Source organism: Ambystoma mexicanum, chromosome 5p (genome assembly GCF_040938575.1).
Source record: "Ambystoma mexicanum isolate Mex_15411 chromosome 5p, UKY_AmexF1_1, whole genome shotgun sequence".
NCBI classification, from domain to species: Eukaryota; Metazoa; Chordata; class Amphibia; order Caudata; family Ambystomatidae; genus Ambystoma; species Ambystoma mexicanum.
Window position 1 is genome coordinate 1,027,081,813 of NC_090930.1, and position 17,782 is coordinate 1,027,099,594.

At 51.5% G+C, this 17,782-nt stretch overlaps 1 protein-coding gene across 6 annotated transcripts in view; it reads left to right on the top strand.

Annotated features, from left to right (window-relative positions):
* The window catches only part of ACD (ACD shelterin complex subunit and telomerase recruitment factor), a 1,158,043-nt gene that overhangs the window by 978,429 nt on the left and 161,832 nt on the right, over positions 1–17,782 (top strand). For all 6 annotated transcript variants that reach the window (XM_069613510.1, XM_069613508.1, XM_069613512.1 and 3 more), the window contains one exon: positions 4,335–4,414. In XM_069613510.1, coding sequence (XP_069469611.1) covers positions 4,335–4,414 — 80 coding nt within the window. The remainder of the gene's footprint in view (positions 1–4,334; positions 4,415–17,782) is intronic.

Below are 17,782 nucleotides of genomic sequence, written 5' to 3' on the forward strand. Positions count from 1 at the left end.
GACCTGTTAGGTCGCTCCCTTTCTAGTATCTCCCAAGGGCTGATTCTGTAATTAAATAATTATTAATTTCTCCTATGCGCTTATTTATCCTCACCTCATCTCCACGTTGCCTTAGGGTGAATATGTCCCCTTGGAGCATACAGTTCTGGTCTCAAAGGGTGGAGTCTTTCTCTGTTCTGTTTTTCCACCCCATTAGCCTCACTTTAAATGAGAGTCTTCCTCTTAGGGCGCTTTTCCGATCTATGTCAGTGCAGCAGTGGTGTCTCGTTCCCTCGAGGGCAATCCAGCGTTCTTATCTCTTCCTCACACCCGCGTTCACAAGCCTCCGACTTCTCTAGATGGTATCGGCCAGGGGGTGGGGGGTCTGTCTGCTTGCCTCTGCAGAGTGTCCTCTTTTTCACTGCTTTTGGTGTTGCTGTGGGTATTTTCACCTTTGTTTCTGGCACGCTTAAGTCCTTAATCTACTCCCTAGGTCAGGGCCTTGTCCCCCCCCTAGAGTAGCATAGACTTTGTGGGTTTGAATACCCACCTACTTCTTCTGCCAATCGGGGGCTGATGTTCCGCACTCCTCTCTCCTCAAGCCCTTTTTCTCTCAGTGGCTGTGCCGGGTGGGGCTTGGTTGTCGGTGGTTCTTTATCGCAGCGCTCGCCTCTTCCTCTTTATCCGGCTCATGCATTGCCTCTACTTCTGCTGGGTACCACACTTACTTATTTCGTTGTACACCTGAGGGATTCACTCTAGATATCCCTTTGTTTATAATCATGGAGGCGGTCTCTGTCGTCTGCGCTGCGCCTGGCTCTTTATATCATCAGGTTTTCCCTAACAGCCTTATTGGTGGCCATTATGTCGGCAAGACTTGTAAGCAAGTAGCAGGAACTTGTTTGCAAAACTGCAATTTTTGCGTTTCTTCAGGGAAATGGTTTCACTGAATGTCAGCCCAAAGTTCTTGCCAATGGTGGTTTCAGAATTTCACATCTCTCAGGTTATTGAAACACCAGTGTTCTATCCACCTATTCACCCTTCCACAGAGGAGGAGAGGATGCACAGCCTCGGCCTGAAGAAGGCACTGAGCATTTATGTGGCCAGGGCGGCTGACTTCCGGTGAGATGATCAGTTATTCATTGCTTTTGCAAAGTCGAGGAAAGGTCTGGCGTGTCTAAACAGACAATTTCCAGTTGGGCAGTACTCTGCATTGCTGAATGCTATGAAAAGGCAGGGAAGGAAGTTCCTTCAGGCATCGGGACGCATTCCACTAGGGGCATAGCAACCTCTTCTGTTCTGCAAAGGAGAGCATCAGTAAAGGAGAGCATCAGTGAAGGAGATCTACCAAGCAGCGACTTGGTTGTCGCTTCACACACACTTCTGAAGCACTACAGCCTGGACATGGCCCGTGGGGCTGATGGGAGAGTGGTGTTGCAAAGCTTTCTGATTTAAACTTTCATCCCGCCTAGAAATGCTGTACTACTTTGGGAGTGTATCAGATGAGCAATCTGCGGGAGAATGCAAACCATTGAAGGAAGAAAATACTTACCAGTAATGTTCTTTCTATGGTTTCTTCTCCTCCATATTCCTCATCGCCCTCCCAGCCTGCCTCTCTATGAAAGGGTTGTGGTCTCCACTCTCAACCTATTCACTTTTTGTGGAACAACAACAAAAGGTTGTTGTGATGCTCTGCGTTTAAAAAAAAAAAGAAAAACAAAGTGCACTATGTTCTTCGCATTTCAGTGCTGTCGGCCTGTTGCCCTACAGTACTATTGGCTGTTCCTCACACAAAAAGAAAATCCGATATTTAGCTTTGTCATTGCCGAATCTCATTGGATTCGTCCACGCGGCTGCTGAGCACAGGGGAAAAAAAGTTGGGAACTGAAGTGTGGATCGTGCTGACGTGATATATGTACTACCAGCGTCACATCCAGAGTCGAGGAGTGGCACAGCTGAGACATGAAGGAGTCAAGGACGATTCTGAGCTACACTCTGCCCACTCTCAAAAAACTTCTGAGCAGCTGATGCTGGAGGGGATGTCTATTAGATGAGGAATCTGCAGGAGAAGAATCCATAGAAAGAACATTACCGGTAAGTAATTTCTCCTTTCTTGCCTTTCAATAGTGTACTGGAGGGCTGAGTGACTTCTGAACGGGCCCATGAGACTCAGAGCTCACCCTCCGGCACTTTAAAATGAGATAGCTGCACCTTGAGGAGGATGGGGTGCAGGATTCTCTTACTCCAACACCAATCAATAAGGACAAGTCAATGGTTTGGAAAAGGGAAGTCTGTTTAATGACAAGTACAAAAAACGGGGAAACAAATGGAAATCATCAGAGCTGCGATCGCCTGTCTCGCTTCAACTTCCAAATTCTTCATGCAAACAGTAACTTTTATAGCAAATTCTCGTCATCATTAATGTGTAAAAATCATAATTATGACATGTTATCTCATTGGTCGAGAAAGGTAACTAAAGTATAGTTACTATATCTGTATATGGTAACAGAGTGTGGGGATTGGATAACTCTTATCAGGTGGCCGTCTATGCCCATCCCTCTATATCACTTGTGATAGACGTCACTAAAAGTATGACGTCTTATTGGTTCGACTTGCTATAAGAACCTAGATTATTTGGTCCATAGTGATTGGGTCGGTTACATACGTAGACATAAATCTCCACTTTAATTAGCAGCATGCAGAATGGACATCCAGGTGCGGGATGGCCCAAGATTCACCCTGCCTCTCTTCCATCAATCACTACCTTCAGGCCTATGTGTCAATTAGTTGGCTGAGAGTGGCCTCGGATTGTAACTTCTTATCCGGAAAGGTTATGGCATCCTCTGGGTTTGGATGACATCAGATGTGGGCACCTCTCTACGCCAGGCTGGTCATGTGTCAGTTCACCGTGAATCGGCTTCAATTTCCCTCTATTTGTATGTTAGATCCTTTGTTCAGCCACGCCACCTGTCTGAGCATCTTTATCTCGACCTTCACGAGGCAGGCTTCTATGCTCTTAAGTATTGATTCTTCAGAGTTGCTGCTCTCCTCCCTTCCTTGGGTTGACCTCGAATTCCTAGCCATGAGCTGCTTCTTGCTGAGTTTCGATTCTGCTCTTCTGTCTGACTTTGAGCTAATTTATGAATCCTGGCCTTTCCGTCCTCTATCATCCTAGGCTTACTTCTGCTTCTGTAAAATGGAGTCGCACTTGTATAGTGTGCTGCTTGAGGTAGAACTTGGCGCTTGCCGTTGCAAGCAGTATCGTTTCCTTAGCTTCTTGTGTTCCAAACCTATTTACAGGCATTTAGCCACTAACATACTTCCATTCTGTTTAAATGCTTACGTTTCTACATAGTTCAGCATTGTTTCTTCCTTTATGTGCATTACATCCTTATTCGCAACATTTTGTCTTTGTTTATCACCTTTTGGTTGTCGTTTCTTTCATCTGTGAGTCTGTCTGGACCATTGTGACGTCAGCATTCGCCTCCAATGAGAGCCCTTTGGGTCTCTTCCGGGACAGTTTGTAAGTAGTCTTCATTTCGTGTCAGCTGCTGGTACGGTTGTCTCAATGGGTATCGTGCGGCCCATGGTTGTCTGGTTATTGGTGCTTCAATAGTCATACAAGTCCTTCTGATGGGCACTGGACAGAGCCCTACTGTGGCTCTCTGTTGGTTTATTTGCTCCTTATACATCACATATCCTGGCGAGTATGCTTCTGGCATCTCAAAATGGGTGGCTGGAGTGCAGGCCATATTTGGGACCTCCTCTACAATAGGACACCTCATGACCTTTAACGAGTGGTTTCCCTCACATTCGCCCACGCTACCCAACTACCACCCACGGCCGTGCCAAACTCCCAATACCCTTACCCCCAAACATATCTATAGAAATTACTTTGCAACAAAGTAATTGCATCAAAGGGATTTACCACAAAGTCATTAACTTCAATGAAACAACTGAATACAGCCAAAGGGCCAAGGCAGGGGATATCCGCAAACCTTGCATAGGGGAAAAAGACAACAATTGTTTTAATTAATGGCAACAGAGTGCCGTTGTTGGTTTTCGGGTCTCCCTCAACTCTTAGGACTGATACCAAGAAAAAGTAGGAATTGGATTAGTAGGTAGTGCTGGTAAGTAATAAAGGCATTCTTCAGAAGTCACTGAAGTGCATACCAACTTCAATTTGGTGTTCATTATTTAATACAACACTTGCATACAGATATGTTTGAATAAAACAAAATTATTCTTAGTATCACATATCACAGAAGCACTGCTGGGTGTTGAACACTGTCAAAATTGTGATTTCTGAAAAAAGAAATACACCTATATCATCATTTTCTTTCTTTTTTTAATAGAGGCATTTTGATGGCAGCCGTTTGCAGTATAAGTACAAGGCAGCAAATTCAGATCTCTGCAAAAGGGCAAGATCCGCAAGGTTAGTAATGCCATTACTGATATCCAGGAAAAGATCATCTTTTCAGTGTTCATTTGACAGTTTGAAGATATTGGGGCCAATGGAAGAGGTGGTCAATAGCAGTGCCACAGTAAACCACATTGCTAGTGGTTTCTGTTTTTGCCACTGCACTGAGTAATAGTGGCATTATGCCCAGCCACTGTCTGTCACTATGTGGTGCTACAAAGTCTGTATTGGTTAGTTTGAAGAAGGTATTCCCATCAGACAGAAGCATGTTTCCTTAATATGCACGTCATGGTGGGCAAATAATCATAAATCATTGCTTACAGTTTTGCCTGGGGTCTGTCGTAACTTTTTTTAATAGTACTGCAATCTCCAGATCTTTACAAAAGCCATAACATTGAGACTATTTTGTACAACTGTTTGCTGCAAGCTGGTAAGAAACGGAAGAGGTAGTGAGAATGAAGGGAATGAAATTGGAGGAAGTAACATCATACAGAAGGGTGGTGGAAGGAAAAGGAGAGGAAAACATCATACTAGGTTTTGGAGAGAATGGCCAGATCCAAGGCAGAGGTTGTTACACAAGGGGGTGGTAGTGATACAGAAGATGAAATCTCAGGGGGTCAGACAATGAACAGAGAACATCACAAGAAGGTAGTGGTAATAAGGGTGGTACAAAGGACAGAGAAATATAATAGGAAAGAGAAGAAAAGGTGGAGACAGGCATGTCAGGCCCAGAGGACAGAAACCAGGAGAGTCAACATCTTCTTAGTAAGAGAAGGCAGATTCCAACAGGCCCGGTTGCACCTAGACAGGACCAATTCATGGGAAGAGGTGCACGCTGGAAAAAACAAGGTGATTGTGAGTTTAGAGAGGTGGGAACTGTAAGACCAGAGGGAAGTCCTGGCAGACATAAGGGACCCCACCCTGGTGCTCTCTGCCAGCTACATCTACTAACCCTTTAGCCATAATGAAGTAAGTAATGGGGCACATGACCCTGCAAAGCCTGTAACTAGATCAGACCAATTAGTAGAAGGGTTTGAGACATCCAAACACCTGCAGTGCAAAGGAGGGACGACAAACCGCTTTCAAACTGATTGAATGGGATGATTGCTTCTGAGGCTGGGAGTGCATTCAAGACTAAAAGCTGCAGAAGATATATTGGAAAGAGAGGTTCCTCGGGAGCAAGGGACCGAACCCTATTTAAGGAGAAACACATGCTGACATTTACTTTGTCTGGTTAAATCACAGTTTTTTCTTTCATGCGCAGCCCTGTAACACACCCTCAATAAAGGACAGTGAGAACTGAGATTTAGTCTTGCCGTCCTTGGTACCAGATGGAGCCTGTGACATTGCAAACAGGTTCTGGCCAGATTTATGCAAGCTTAAGACATTCTTTTCCCCGAGGTAAACTGCCCTATGAAACTTGGTCTAATGTCTCCCTGCTGCTCAATAGTTGTACGGGAGATATCGCAATCCATTAAAGCAACAGGGTACAGTGGTGGTGCACAGTGACCTGTCTCGGCCACAAAGGGTGGTGTAGACATGGGGATCCTCCCAACACCACCCCCTTTCTGAGCCCCCGCCTTATGGTCCTCCATAGGGATTGGCCTGGCCCTGCACACATTCCCATCATTAGCTGACAGATCTTATTCCGGCCCCAGCCCTCTGTTTCACAGATCAATTTCCTAGTAAATATTTGTCTCTTCTCTCTGTTGCCTTCTCTTTACTTCTCCTGCTCTCAGCAACATAAGAAGGATCTTCCTCTTTATTATCCCCCTCCTCTAGAGATGTTACCTCTCTAACATCCTTTCAGTATCCCACCTGGTTCTATGTTCTTTCAGTAACTTTCTTTTGAAAGTCTGCAGTTTGGTTTGGTCACCTAGTTTTGTTGTGGAGGTCCCTCCCCTTGCCCCTTCTTCCAACCCCATGCCACCACACCCAACACCCTGCACCCCACCTCCCTACCCCCATATACACATATACACTTGCACATATATATATGCATATGGTTTTGGTTTAGTCGACCAAGCTGCAGACTTTCAAAATAACGTCTATTTAACAATGGCATACCATCCCACCTCCTTTGAATTCCAGCTCACTTCCTCCTTTGCTTCTGTGATTATCTCCACCTCCTTATCTGTGACCATCTCCTCACTGCCACTTTTGCCTTAGTTATTGCCTCTAACTCCTTGCGCAACAAAAGATGTGATGGCTGGAAGGTTTAGAATTAGTATTAACCTCTGGCATATGTAAGGGGTCGAGAGTAAGACTCGGACGCAGTGACAGCTTGGGTTACAAACATTTATTTAACATGAAAGAAAAAGGGGTTGAGGAATCATATCTGTCCCTTATCCTAAGAGGGGATCCCCTGCCTCAATACAACCAAGTGTCATGATGTTAAATCAAGCATCCTCTGTCCTGTGTCCAAAAACCCTAAACTGACCCTTCATGAATCGAAATTATGATTAGATAAGCAGGAGCTAAAAGTAGCTCCTGGGTATCCAGCCTTTACCAGGGACCACGAGCTACCACTGGTGAGCAAGGAACTAGTACATAGCGTTACTCAAATCTAATTTCCATATAAAATACAAACATCATTTTGTGCATTTTATATGACCACATATGCTTTAAATGCCATATAGATGTCTCCTAATATATTTATAGATTGTCCCGAACGCACAGAGTTAAATTTACATAGGTGTGTTTGTAAGGCATCAGTTGGCCTGGGGAGCTAAAAGTAGCTTCTGTTAGCTGTTGGTGTCAAGCTAACCAGGCTCCTCTAGGCTGCAAGCAGAAGCTAAATAGCTCCCCTCAATTTCGAACCCTGCACTTACATGCTAAACTAAATACAATATGTGGTTGGGAATTTCTGCAAAGTTCCAAACTAACCGAATTTACTAAAATGCCAAAAAGAATATGAATAAAGTTCTACTAGGAAAGATGTCTTCCCTTCCCCTAGATCTCTTCCAGTGGTTCTGATAAGATTTTATCACAATTCCAAATTGTTCAAGGGGGAAAAGTTCACCCCTTGAGCTTCCTCCAAAAGTCGCTTGAGTTACAAACACAGTTCTCTTGAATCACAACACAGTTCAAAATAGAGTTCTCTTGAATCCTTTAAGGGGTTTGAGTCTTCCCTTTTCTGTTACACACTTTCACACATAGGAGTTTTGATCCCTGAGCTTTCTCAATTCTTCTTAGTCTCCCTGGTATACTCTCCTTCCATGGTTTTGTACTTTGTTCCTGAAAAAGGGGTATGACCATTCCCTTGTGATTGCTGTTTCTTCTTATCCCTGGTTTACTCGCCTGCCAGGGTTTTGTCACGTTCTTGCTTGGTGTGAGTCCCAGACTCACTATTTGCTCGGTTCACTAACCTGCCAAGGCTTCTCGGCTCTTTTTTCACTCTATCTTTTATCCAGTTTACAACACGTCTCCAGTGTTGGGTCAGCTAATCTTTCTTATTAATTCCACTGCCTTTCGTTAGGCTTTTGCTCTCAATAATATTTGTGTCTGCAATAGTTCCATTGCCTTTGCTTAGGCTATTTCTTTCAGGAATGTTGCTTTCCTCAACAATGTTTGCATTGGTAATTATTAAACTGCCTTTACTTAGGCTCTTTTTCTCAACAATGTTCGTTTTGTTAATTATTGCGCTACCTTTAATTAGGCTCTTTCCCTCAACAATATTCGTATAGGTTCATTCGCCCAGAAGCGCCCTGGTAACCCGTTCTCTCTCCCTGAGCTTACCAGCTGTGTGTTGTGTCTTCAGCATTCCTCATGTTTCACCAGCGTCTGTGCTCCCAGTTCACTGACTGGCAATGTACCTTGTGACTGGTTTGCTTCCCGCTTTGCCTTCCTCTGTGTTCGGCAGCTGCGACTGCCCGTACCAGGAAAGCAGCAAACCTCTCTCGACCTGATTCCTCTGCACACTGTCTCCGTTGGTCTACGCACTATGCTCTGCAGTCTGCTCGCCTCCAGCCTTCTTCACAGTATCAGCACAAGACTGGTGCTTCTCCACTATCTGGCTCTCTCGTTCTCCCCATCTTGGTTCACATGTGTCCTTTTTAAATGTCCCGGTCTTTCTCTGCAGTTTCCAATGACTATACAGATGCATTGGCTTCCTTTGTCTAGTCATTCTCATTACTCCCTCTGTCTTCTTCGTCTCAGTACCACAAAAGGGTGGAAAAGGTAATTGAGGTTCTGGGCTAGGAAAACTTGGAAAGTCAGTATCTATTCTATAATAAGCCAAGTAGGGATGTTGCAAAGACACATGGTTGTCACTAAAAGGGTTGACTGAAGGGATGTCTTGACTCCGTCTTTTTCTGTCTCCCTGAAACTTATCTTTTCCCACGTGTTTCTCCTGCAGGTAGCCACATCCAGGGTCAGAGTCAGGTAGCTTCTACCTTTCCCTCGCCACGTAAGAAAGATTTCCTTCTAGGGAATCAGTGACAAGGTTGTCAGGTTTGTCACACAACCCTCTGGTCCAACCCTCCAGACCATTGTTCTTCGCCTGCCAAGCCATTACAGAAAGGGGAAAGATCACATATAAATAAGGCTTGGCCCCACCCCAAAAGGGGCAGTCCAGCCCAAACTGCTTGGTAACATCCCTTCAGCATGAAACCACAAGGATCCCCAGACATGTTTTGGCCGCATCAGGTGTCGTCAGTGAAGAGTAACTTGGGTCTCTAGGCTCAGCATGCACATGACCCATGTCCGGACATACCCATCCTACTCGGGGTGACTATAGCAGAACAAAAGAGGGGATAGCTGGAAGGTTTAGAATTAGTATTAATCTCTGGCATTGCTCTGGATGCTGCTGCCACCTTTAGCTGTTCTCAATGCTACCACCTCCCTTCTAACATCCTGAGCTCCTTCCCACACAACCACCTTCCCTCTGCCATCTTGTACTACTCTCATGGCCACCATCTTGTTTCTTCAACCTTGGGCTGGTTATGTCACCACTACCTACTCTCTACTACCTTAGGCTGTTTTTGTAACCACTGCCTCCTCTCTACCACCTTAGGCTGATCTTTTGTCACAACCACCTCTTCTCTACCATCTTGGGCTGCTCTCTTCACCATCTCCTCCAACTCCTTAATTATCACCTCATTAACCACTGCCTCCCTAGATGTAACCACATTCCTGACACCTGTTACTAACACCACCACAGCCTCCCTTTCTGATCTTCACTGTTTTCCTTTCTGTAAATGTTGCATCCACCTTTCTCTCAGTGCTACCGCGCTAGCTCCCTCTGCATCTCCAGTCACTGTCTTCACTACCACTCTCTGTTCTTTACCAAAGTCTCTCCAACCATCTCTGCCTTCTTTGCTCTCCAATCTCCAGCCTTGACAAAACTCGAGTCTCCTGTTTTACACACTACTGTATTGGCCTTTCGAGGGTATTGTGCCTTCCGATGTATTCCACATCTTTGACAGGTAATTACCCCAGCTGTGCTGCTTCAGAAAGTTCAGTCTTTTCCGCGAACGTGGTCGCTTCGAAAACTCAGCGCGCCTCGGTTCTCTCTTGTGAATCGGTTCTTCGAATATCATTGTGTTAATATGAGAATGTCTTCGTTCTCCAGCATGGGGTCTGGCATGGATTCACATGCTCATGAATATTCCCCGTCGTCAGGCTGGGAATCCTCGGTAAAGAAAAAACCAGTATCAGTTTCGTTTCTGATCTGTCTTTCGTAGTAATAACCAATCACTGGTCTCTGCGTCATACTGACCACAGCCAATGACTGCCCTCTACCTAAGCACCGCCTCTGGCAGCCATCTTCAGATTTTTACCGCACGTTCATGTGTTGGGATCCTCGTGCTATTGCTCTCGAGCGTTAGTGCTATTTTTCGCACTTTTTTCACAAAAAACTTCGATTCTTTCGGTCAAAAGAGCCTCAAGCTCCACCGATCCTACATCCGATCAACGGGGACCCGTGTCGGATTCATCTGTGCCCCTCAAGGGTGAAGATTTCGTCGAGCTACACTTCGGAGGAATCCAGAAGCTTCTCAGGCCCGGTCTCGGAGATGGCCCAGGAGAAGGGAAGCTCGACGCCCGGAAAGCTGTTCAGGGTCTGCCCTGGATGCCAGCTGCAGAACGTCTTCAAGGAGGACGAACACTCTTTCTGCCTTTACTGCCTTCATGAGGACAAGACGCACGTGGAGAAGGACTGTGCGTTTTGCGGCAACATGTCGGAACGGACCATGAAGGACCGCCATCAACGTCTCGCCAACTGGCTGGAGGGTAAGAGCCCGTCTGGCGAGAAGAAGAAGAAATCCGAGCGGTCTTCTAAGACCTTTGAGGGCGCCCCGGCGACGGGGGCCCAACATAAGGCCAAGCACCGCGAGTCCGCTGGCACCGGGAGCGCCGAACGGTAGGGCTCTACGGGCGCCAGGCAGGGCGCACCCTCCCCGGCACCATCAACCACGAGCCAACGCTCTGGGTCGGGTAAGAGGAAGGCCGAGCACCCGGCGAAGCTCCTGGAGAGGCCCCGGTCGAGCTCTAAGGCAGAGGAGGAGCGTGGCAGTGCCCCCTCCCTCAAGGATAAGGCGGTGAGCGCACCTAAGGTGGTGAAGGCCTTGATCCATCCGACCAAGCCCTCTATCGAAAAGGTCGCGGCGGCCCTGGCACAGCCTGTGGTGGCTGCACCAGTGGTGGCGACCTCAGGGCCCAGAATCTCCCTGCCTCCTCGGAGGGAGTCTTCCTTTGTGCCCATCGATAGGACCCCCGTGAAACCCTCCGTGGGGAAGAAGAAGGGGGGGCAGGGCGTCGTCGGAGATTCGGCCTCAACCTCAGAAGAGGAGCTGATTGAGGTCTTAAGCCACGGCCTAGGCGTGGAAGAAGGCCAGCCCGTCGGAATGGACCCCGACGCAGGTGACGACGACGACATCGTCGAGGATACCGACGGGGCACCTGCTCGCCCGTCGGATTCCCCTCTGCCAGCGCCGCAAGACAACTCGGCGGCCATTTTGTTGGCATACAGTCCTTATGCTCCGAGATAAGGACGAGGCTACCGTTACCGACGGAGGAACCTCTCCCGTCGGGGGATCCAGAACCGGGACCTTCTGGTGTTCCCCCTACCAAGAAAAGAAGGATCCATCCACCACCTCCTTTTCAACCGTCGCGCCCCTTCCAGCCCTCCTCCCCGTCCACCCGAGGGGATGATACGGGGACTGACACGGCAGCGACGGGTACGGACGACGAGGCATACGACGAGGATTTTCCGTCGTCGCCTCCCGCCAGGGCTTCTCCGCCCGACGAGATCGGATCTTTCCACTCCATGATCTCCAGGGCTTCCGAGCTTTTCCAACTCTGCCCTGAGGAGAAGAAAAAGGAAGGCTTCCTTTATCAGCGGCGCGAGGCCAAGAGGAAGACGGTCCTCGCAGTGCCTCTGTTGGACGACATTTGGGATGAGGGCCTTTCCCTCCTCAAGAACCCTTCCACGACGCCAGCTAGAAGAGACCGGTACGAGAAAAAGTACCGGGTCCCGGACACGGCCCCCCTATGCCTCCGGGCGCAGCCTACCCCGGACTCCGTCGTCTCCGCGGCAGCCAGGAAGAAAGCGGGGGGGGGGGTGCAGCCTCCACATCGACTTCCCCGCCGGACGGCGAGGGAAAGAAATTGGATTCTATGGGACGTAGAGTCATCTCGTCGGCAGCGACGACGATTAAAGCGGCCAACGCCTTGGCTATCGTGGCCCGCTACGACAGGGAGCTCTGGTACAAGATAGCTCCCCTGCTGGATTTTCTGCCGGACGACAAGAGGGCGGAGGCCCTTGAGATCCTGCAGGAAGGTGAGGTGGCCTCGGACCACGCCATCACCGTGGCGACGGACATCGCCGACACCGGGTTCCGCCAGCTGGGCAACGGCGTTTGCCTTCGACGTCGTGGATGGCTCAAAGCTACGGACTTCCGGCAGGACGTCCAGACCAGAGTCCTGGACATGCCCTTCGACGGGAACAACCTGTTTGGGAAGACAGTGGACGATTCCCTTCAGGCCATCAAGGCGGATACTGAGACGGCCCGGGCCCTTGGAGTCCTGCAACGACGGACGCCCTTTCGGAGCGGCGGAGGCAAGGGCGCCTCCAAAGGTTCCGGCGGCGGTTTCGCTTCCAACCGTCAAGCGGCCCGCTCGTCGTCGCAAGAGGCCTACAGAGGACGAGGCAAGTCTAGCGGACCCCGCCGTCGTCGCCAAGGAGGTCAAGGCAGCAAGGCCGCGTCCAAGCAGGATTGAACCGGCCGTGGGGTCGGGCCCCCACCGAAGCACCCCGGTGGGGGCCGGCTGGCGGGCTTCGTCAGCGTGTGGGAGTCCATCTCCACCGACCGTTGGGTGCTGGACGCCCTGGCCCGGGGCCACGCGCTCGAGTTTCAAAGAAGGTGCCCGCGCGTCCCCCCCGTGGCCAGGAAAGAACTTCACGTCCCTCAACTTCTCCTGGAGGTAAAGGCGATGCTCAGAAAGGGCGCCATCGAACTCGTCCCAAAGAGGCTTCGGGGCTCCGGAGTCTACTCGAGATACTTCCTCGTGAAGAAGAAGACGGGAGGATGGCGCCCCATCCTAGACCTGCGACGTCTGAACAAGTTCATCAAGGCGCAGAAGTTCCGGATGGTCACCCTCCAGCACGTCCTGGGTCAGCTGGAGGAAGGAGACTTCCTATCGTCGTTGGATTTGGAGGATGCCTACTTCCACATTCCCATCCTAAAGGGGCACCGCAAATTCCTCAGATTCGTGGTCCAAGGGCGTCATTACCAGTTCAAAGCCCTTCCCTTCGGACTACGGTCGGCACCCAGGGTATTCACCAAGTGCCTCGCACCGGTGGCGGCGCAGCTGCGCCGCGAGGGGATTCACGTCTACCCCTACCTGGACGACTGGCTCATCCGCGCCAAGACGAGGGAGCTCGCCGTGGTCCACACGGCAAGGACCGTCCAACTCCTCACGGACCTGGGATTCTCCGTGAACTACGCCAAATCCCACCTGGTGCCCGCGCAAGTCGCACTGTTTCTGGGAGCCAGGCTCGACACAGTGTCCCTTCTGGCCTCCCCGTCGGAGGAGAGGACCAGGACCATCTTGGGCAAGGTGCAACGGATGTTGGTGGCCGACGCGGCCAAAGTGAGGTCCATCAAGTCCCTCCTCGGGATGATGTCTTCCTGCATCTACCTCATTCCCATGTGCAGGCTCCGGATGCGCCCGTTGCAAGAATTCCTGGATGCGCGCTGGATCCAGACGACGGGCAGCTTCGAGGAAAGGATCAAGCTCGACGAGAGTTTCCGACGAGCGATACGGTGGTGGGGCACCCGCGCGCATCTGACGGCGGGCATGGACTTCCAGACCCCAGCCCACCAGGAGACTGTGACCACGGATGCCTCCCTGGAAGGGTGGGGAGCGCACACCGAAAATCTGCACGCAAGGGGACTCTGGCTCCCGACGGAGAAGTCCCTGCATATCAACGTCCTGGAGCTCCGTGCAGTGTTTTGGGCCCTCAGGTCCTTCCTTCCGTCCCTCAAGGGCAAGGTGGTGAGGATCTTCACCGACAACACCACCACCATGTTTTACATCAGGAAACAGGGCGGAACCAGGTCCCCAGCGCTGTCCAAGGAGGCGCAGGACCTGTGGCATTGGGCCGTTGCCCAAGGGATTTTTCTGGTGCCGTTTCATCTGGCAGGGATAAAAAACACCATCGCCGACTCACTCAGCAGGGAGCTGCGCTCGTGCCACGAGTGGGAACTACGGCAGGATCTGGTGGATCGCCTCTTCCGACGGTGGGGCACACCCCAGATCGACCTGTTCGCGACGGCGACGAACACCAAGTGCCGGAGGTTCGCCAGCAGGTTTCCCCAGACGAGGAGCATGGGCGATGCTTTCTCGTTCCCCTGGGAGGGCCTGTTCCTCTACGCGTTCCCTCCCTTGCCTCTGCTAATCCGGCTCGTCAACCAGCTCAAGAGGTCACGGTGCAGGATGATCCTCGTCGCACCTGCGTGGCCGAGGCAGATATGGTTCCCGGACCTTCTGGACTTGTCAGCGTCCCCGCCGATCAAGCTGCCGGCGGACGCGGATCTACTCTCCAGGGAAGGAGGCGCCATCCTCCACCACGACCCGAAGTCGCTGAACTTGCAGGCCTGGCTCCTGCAGCGCTAGAGTTTGGAGGATACGACATACCGGCCGATTGCAGAGAGGTTCTTGCAAAGGCCAGGGCGTCCTCGACTCTTAAGTGCTACGGACACAAATGGAAGAGGTTCTCTGTCTGGTGCCACGCACAGAAGATTAACCCTCTACGGATTACGGCCCCCCAAGTACTGCCGTACCTGCTGACTCTGGCCAAAGCTGGTCTGGCACACGCGTCCATCAAGATTCATCTTGCTGCGATCTCCTGATACACCAGAACCACGGGGCGGACGTCCTTGTGGTCTCATCGTCTGGTGAAAGAGTTCATGAAGGGACTGTTCAGATCGTTCCCGCCGGTGAAGGCTCCGGCCCCGGCGTGGGAGCTCAACGTGGTGCTGACCAAGCTCATGGGACCTCCGTTCGAACCTCTGCACTCGGCCCCGTTGAAGTTTCTATCGTGGAAAACAGCTTTTCTTGTGGCCATCACCTCCGCACGACGAGTGGGAGAGATCCAGGCCCTTTCCTGCAAGGCCCCGTACTTGACTTTCCACGACACGAGGGTAGTGCTCAGGACGCACCCCTCCTTCATGCCCAAGGTACCGTCGGACTTCCATCTCAACGAACCCTTGGTGTTACCTGTGTTCTTCCCGTCGCCTTCGTTGCCGGCTGAGAGGACTTTGCACTCGCTGGATGTAGCTAGAGCGCTGAAGTTCTACGTGGACCGCACGAAGGGTTTTCGGAAGACGTCACAACTCTTTGTGAACTTTGGACCTGTCAATCAGGGGAAGGCTCTCTCGAAGGCTTCCATCTCCAGATGGCTCTCCGGCTGTATCATGTGCTGTCACCGGTTGGCAAACCGACCGCTGCCTGGCCGTCCGAGAGCCCATTCCACCAGAGCGATCGCAGCTACCACGGCGTTCCTATCTGGTGTGCCCCTGCTGGACATATGCAGGGCTGCTACGTGGAGGTCGACGCACACCTTCACGAAATTCTACTGCGTCGACCGGGATTCCAGGGAGGAGTCCAGGGTCGGCCAAGCAGTGCTGCGCAACCTGTTCGCCTGAGGTGAGCCTGGTGAGGAGGTAAGATGCTTAATGTTGAGTTGATGTGATGCTTAATGTTGAGCCTTTGCCACCTCCCGTGGTTGTGCATGTGTGTACTTCTATGTATTCTTTATTCATGAGCATGTGAATCCATGCCAGACCCCATGCTGGAGAAGGAACAAGTTACTTACCTGTAACTGTTGTTCTCCAGCATGGGTCTGGCATGGATTCACATGCGAACCCTCCCGCCTACCCCTCTGCGGCTCTTCACTTGGTCATACTGCCACTTCACGTGCTTCCAAATCTGAAGATGGCTGCCAGAGGCGGTGCTTAGGTAGAGGGCAGTCATTGGCTGTGGTCAGTATGACGCAGAGACCAGTGATTGGTTATTACTACGAAAGACAGATCAGAAACGAAACTGATACTGGTTTTTTCGAGGGGATTGGGTCCTCCGACGTATTCCATATCTATGACAGTAATCACCACAGCTGTGCTGCTTCGGAAACTTTTTCGGCGTCTGCGTCCTGCGTCGATGACGTCGATGCGCCGCCGTCGAGGACCTCCTCCGACGTCCGACGTCATCCGATGTGATAAGTAGGACGCACGACGCCAGTAGCCTCAGTTCCGTTTTTTCCGCGAACGTGTTGCTTCGTGTTTCTCGGTTCTAGCCTCGACTCTTTGGAGTTCTGTTCTTTCTGGTTCTTCGAGCCTGTTCGTTTGTGAATATTCCTTCGCAGCGATGTCTTCCACGACTGCCTGTCGCTCACTTCCAAGGCCTTACGCGAACGTAAGAAGAAATTGTCGGTAGGTCGGGTGTCCAAGCCCCGGAAGTCGAAGTCGGCGGGGCTTTCGACGGATGATTCGAGGGGTGACTCTCCGCGTCATCGTCGGAGGTCTCGTCGGTCTTCTTCTAGGAGTCGGTCTCGCCACTCCTCTGCCTCTTCGAGGCGTTCTCGGAAGCGCCGTCACCGGTCGCCTTCCAGGTCCTCTTCCGAGGACTCTGCCCGGCACGTCGGTTATCCCACCAGCCGTGCGACGCCGGAGGAATGGGCTTCCTTTGGGAAGAAAATGTTGGCGATTCTTGAGTCGCAGGGTACTCAACCGTCCGCGCCCCCGAGTGGGGTCGGCCGTGTGAGGTCGAGAGACGCCGCTTGCAAGAGTGGTCGGCACGAGTCACGGGAGAGGTCCCGTTCGGACAAGGAGGCTCGTTCTCGCCGTACCCGTTCCAGGTCCCGGTCCTCAACGCGATCGAGACCGTGTGCACCTGTGATGTCTTCGAGGAAGACATCGACGTCTGAGGCGTCGAGGGCGTCGACAGGCTTTCTCGAAGCTCCGGCTCCGAGGAAGTCGTCGAAGCCGTCGACGTTCAGGTCGTCGAGAGACACGCTCGGGGCTCCGGCTTCGAGGGCTGTGTCGACGCCGCCAATATTGGAGGCGCTGCATCTGACGTCGACGCCGATTTCCTCGACGTCGACGCCGATCCTCTCGGCGCCGTTGCCGGTTTTCTCGACGGCGGCGCCGATTCGCTCGACGCCATCGACGCCTTTCGTGTCGGAGGTGCCCCGTGTCTCGGGTGTACCCCCTAGGAAGGCTCTGGCTAAGAGCAGGCACTCTCAGGTGCCTTTCCACCACTTGGATTATATTTCGGAGGCGGATGAGGATTCGGTTGGCCTGGTTCCTGATCAGGTGCCGGATGACATTGTCTCGGGCCATAGTCAATTTGACGATTTGAGGCAGTCGCTGCATGATGCTAGTGGTCTGGACACCTCTCCGGAGGTGGAATTTGGTCGGCCTGAGCCTGGCTCCCATGCCGATTCCTCATACCGGCGCCTTATGGCTAGGGTGTCTGAGTATCTGGGATGGTCTGCTCCCCCAGGGGAGTTTGTGCAGGATGATCTGACGGACATCCTTGATGTTGGTCCCCCATCTGACCCGGTTCTGCCATTCCATATGGCTTTACAGCGTAGGGTGGCGGCGGCTTGGACTGCTCCGGAGAGTCTCCCGGCAGTGGGCAGATCCTTGTCGCGGAAATACCGTCCAGCCAGTGGCGACCCCTGCTACTTGACCAGGCACCCCACTCCGGAAAGTTTGGTGGTGCAGGCGGCCACGGCCCCGGCAAAGCAGGCGTCGTACCCTACCATCCCTCCTGATAGGGACGACAAACGTTTTGATGGCTGGGCGAAGAAGGTGTTTTCTTCTGGTGGTATGGCGCTTCAGGCGGCCAACTCCATTTGTGCCTTGTCACGTTTCACGC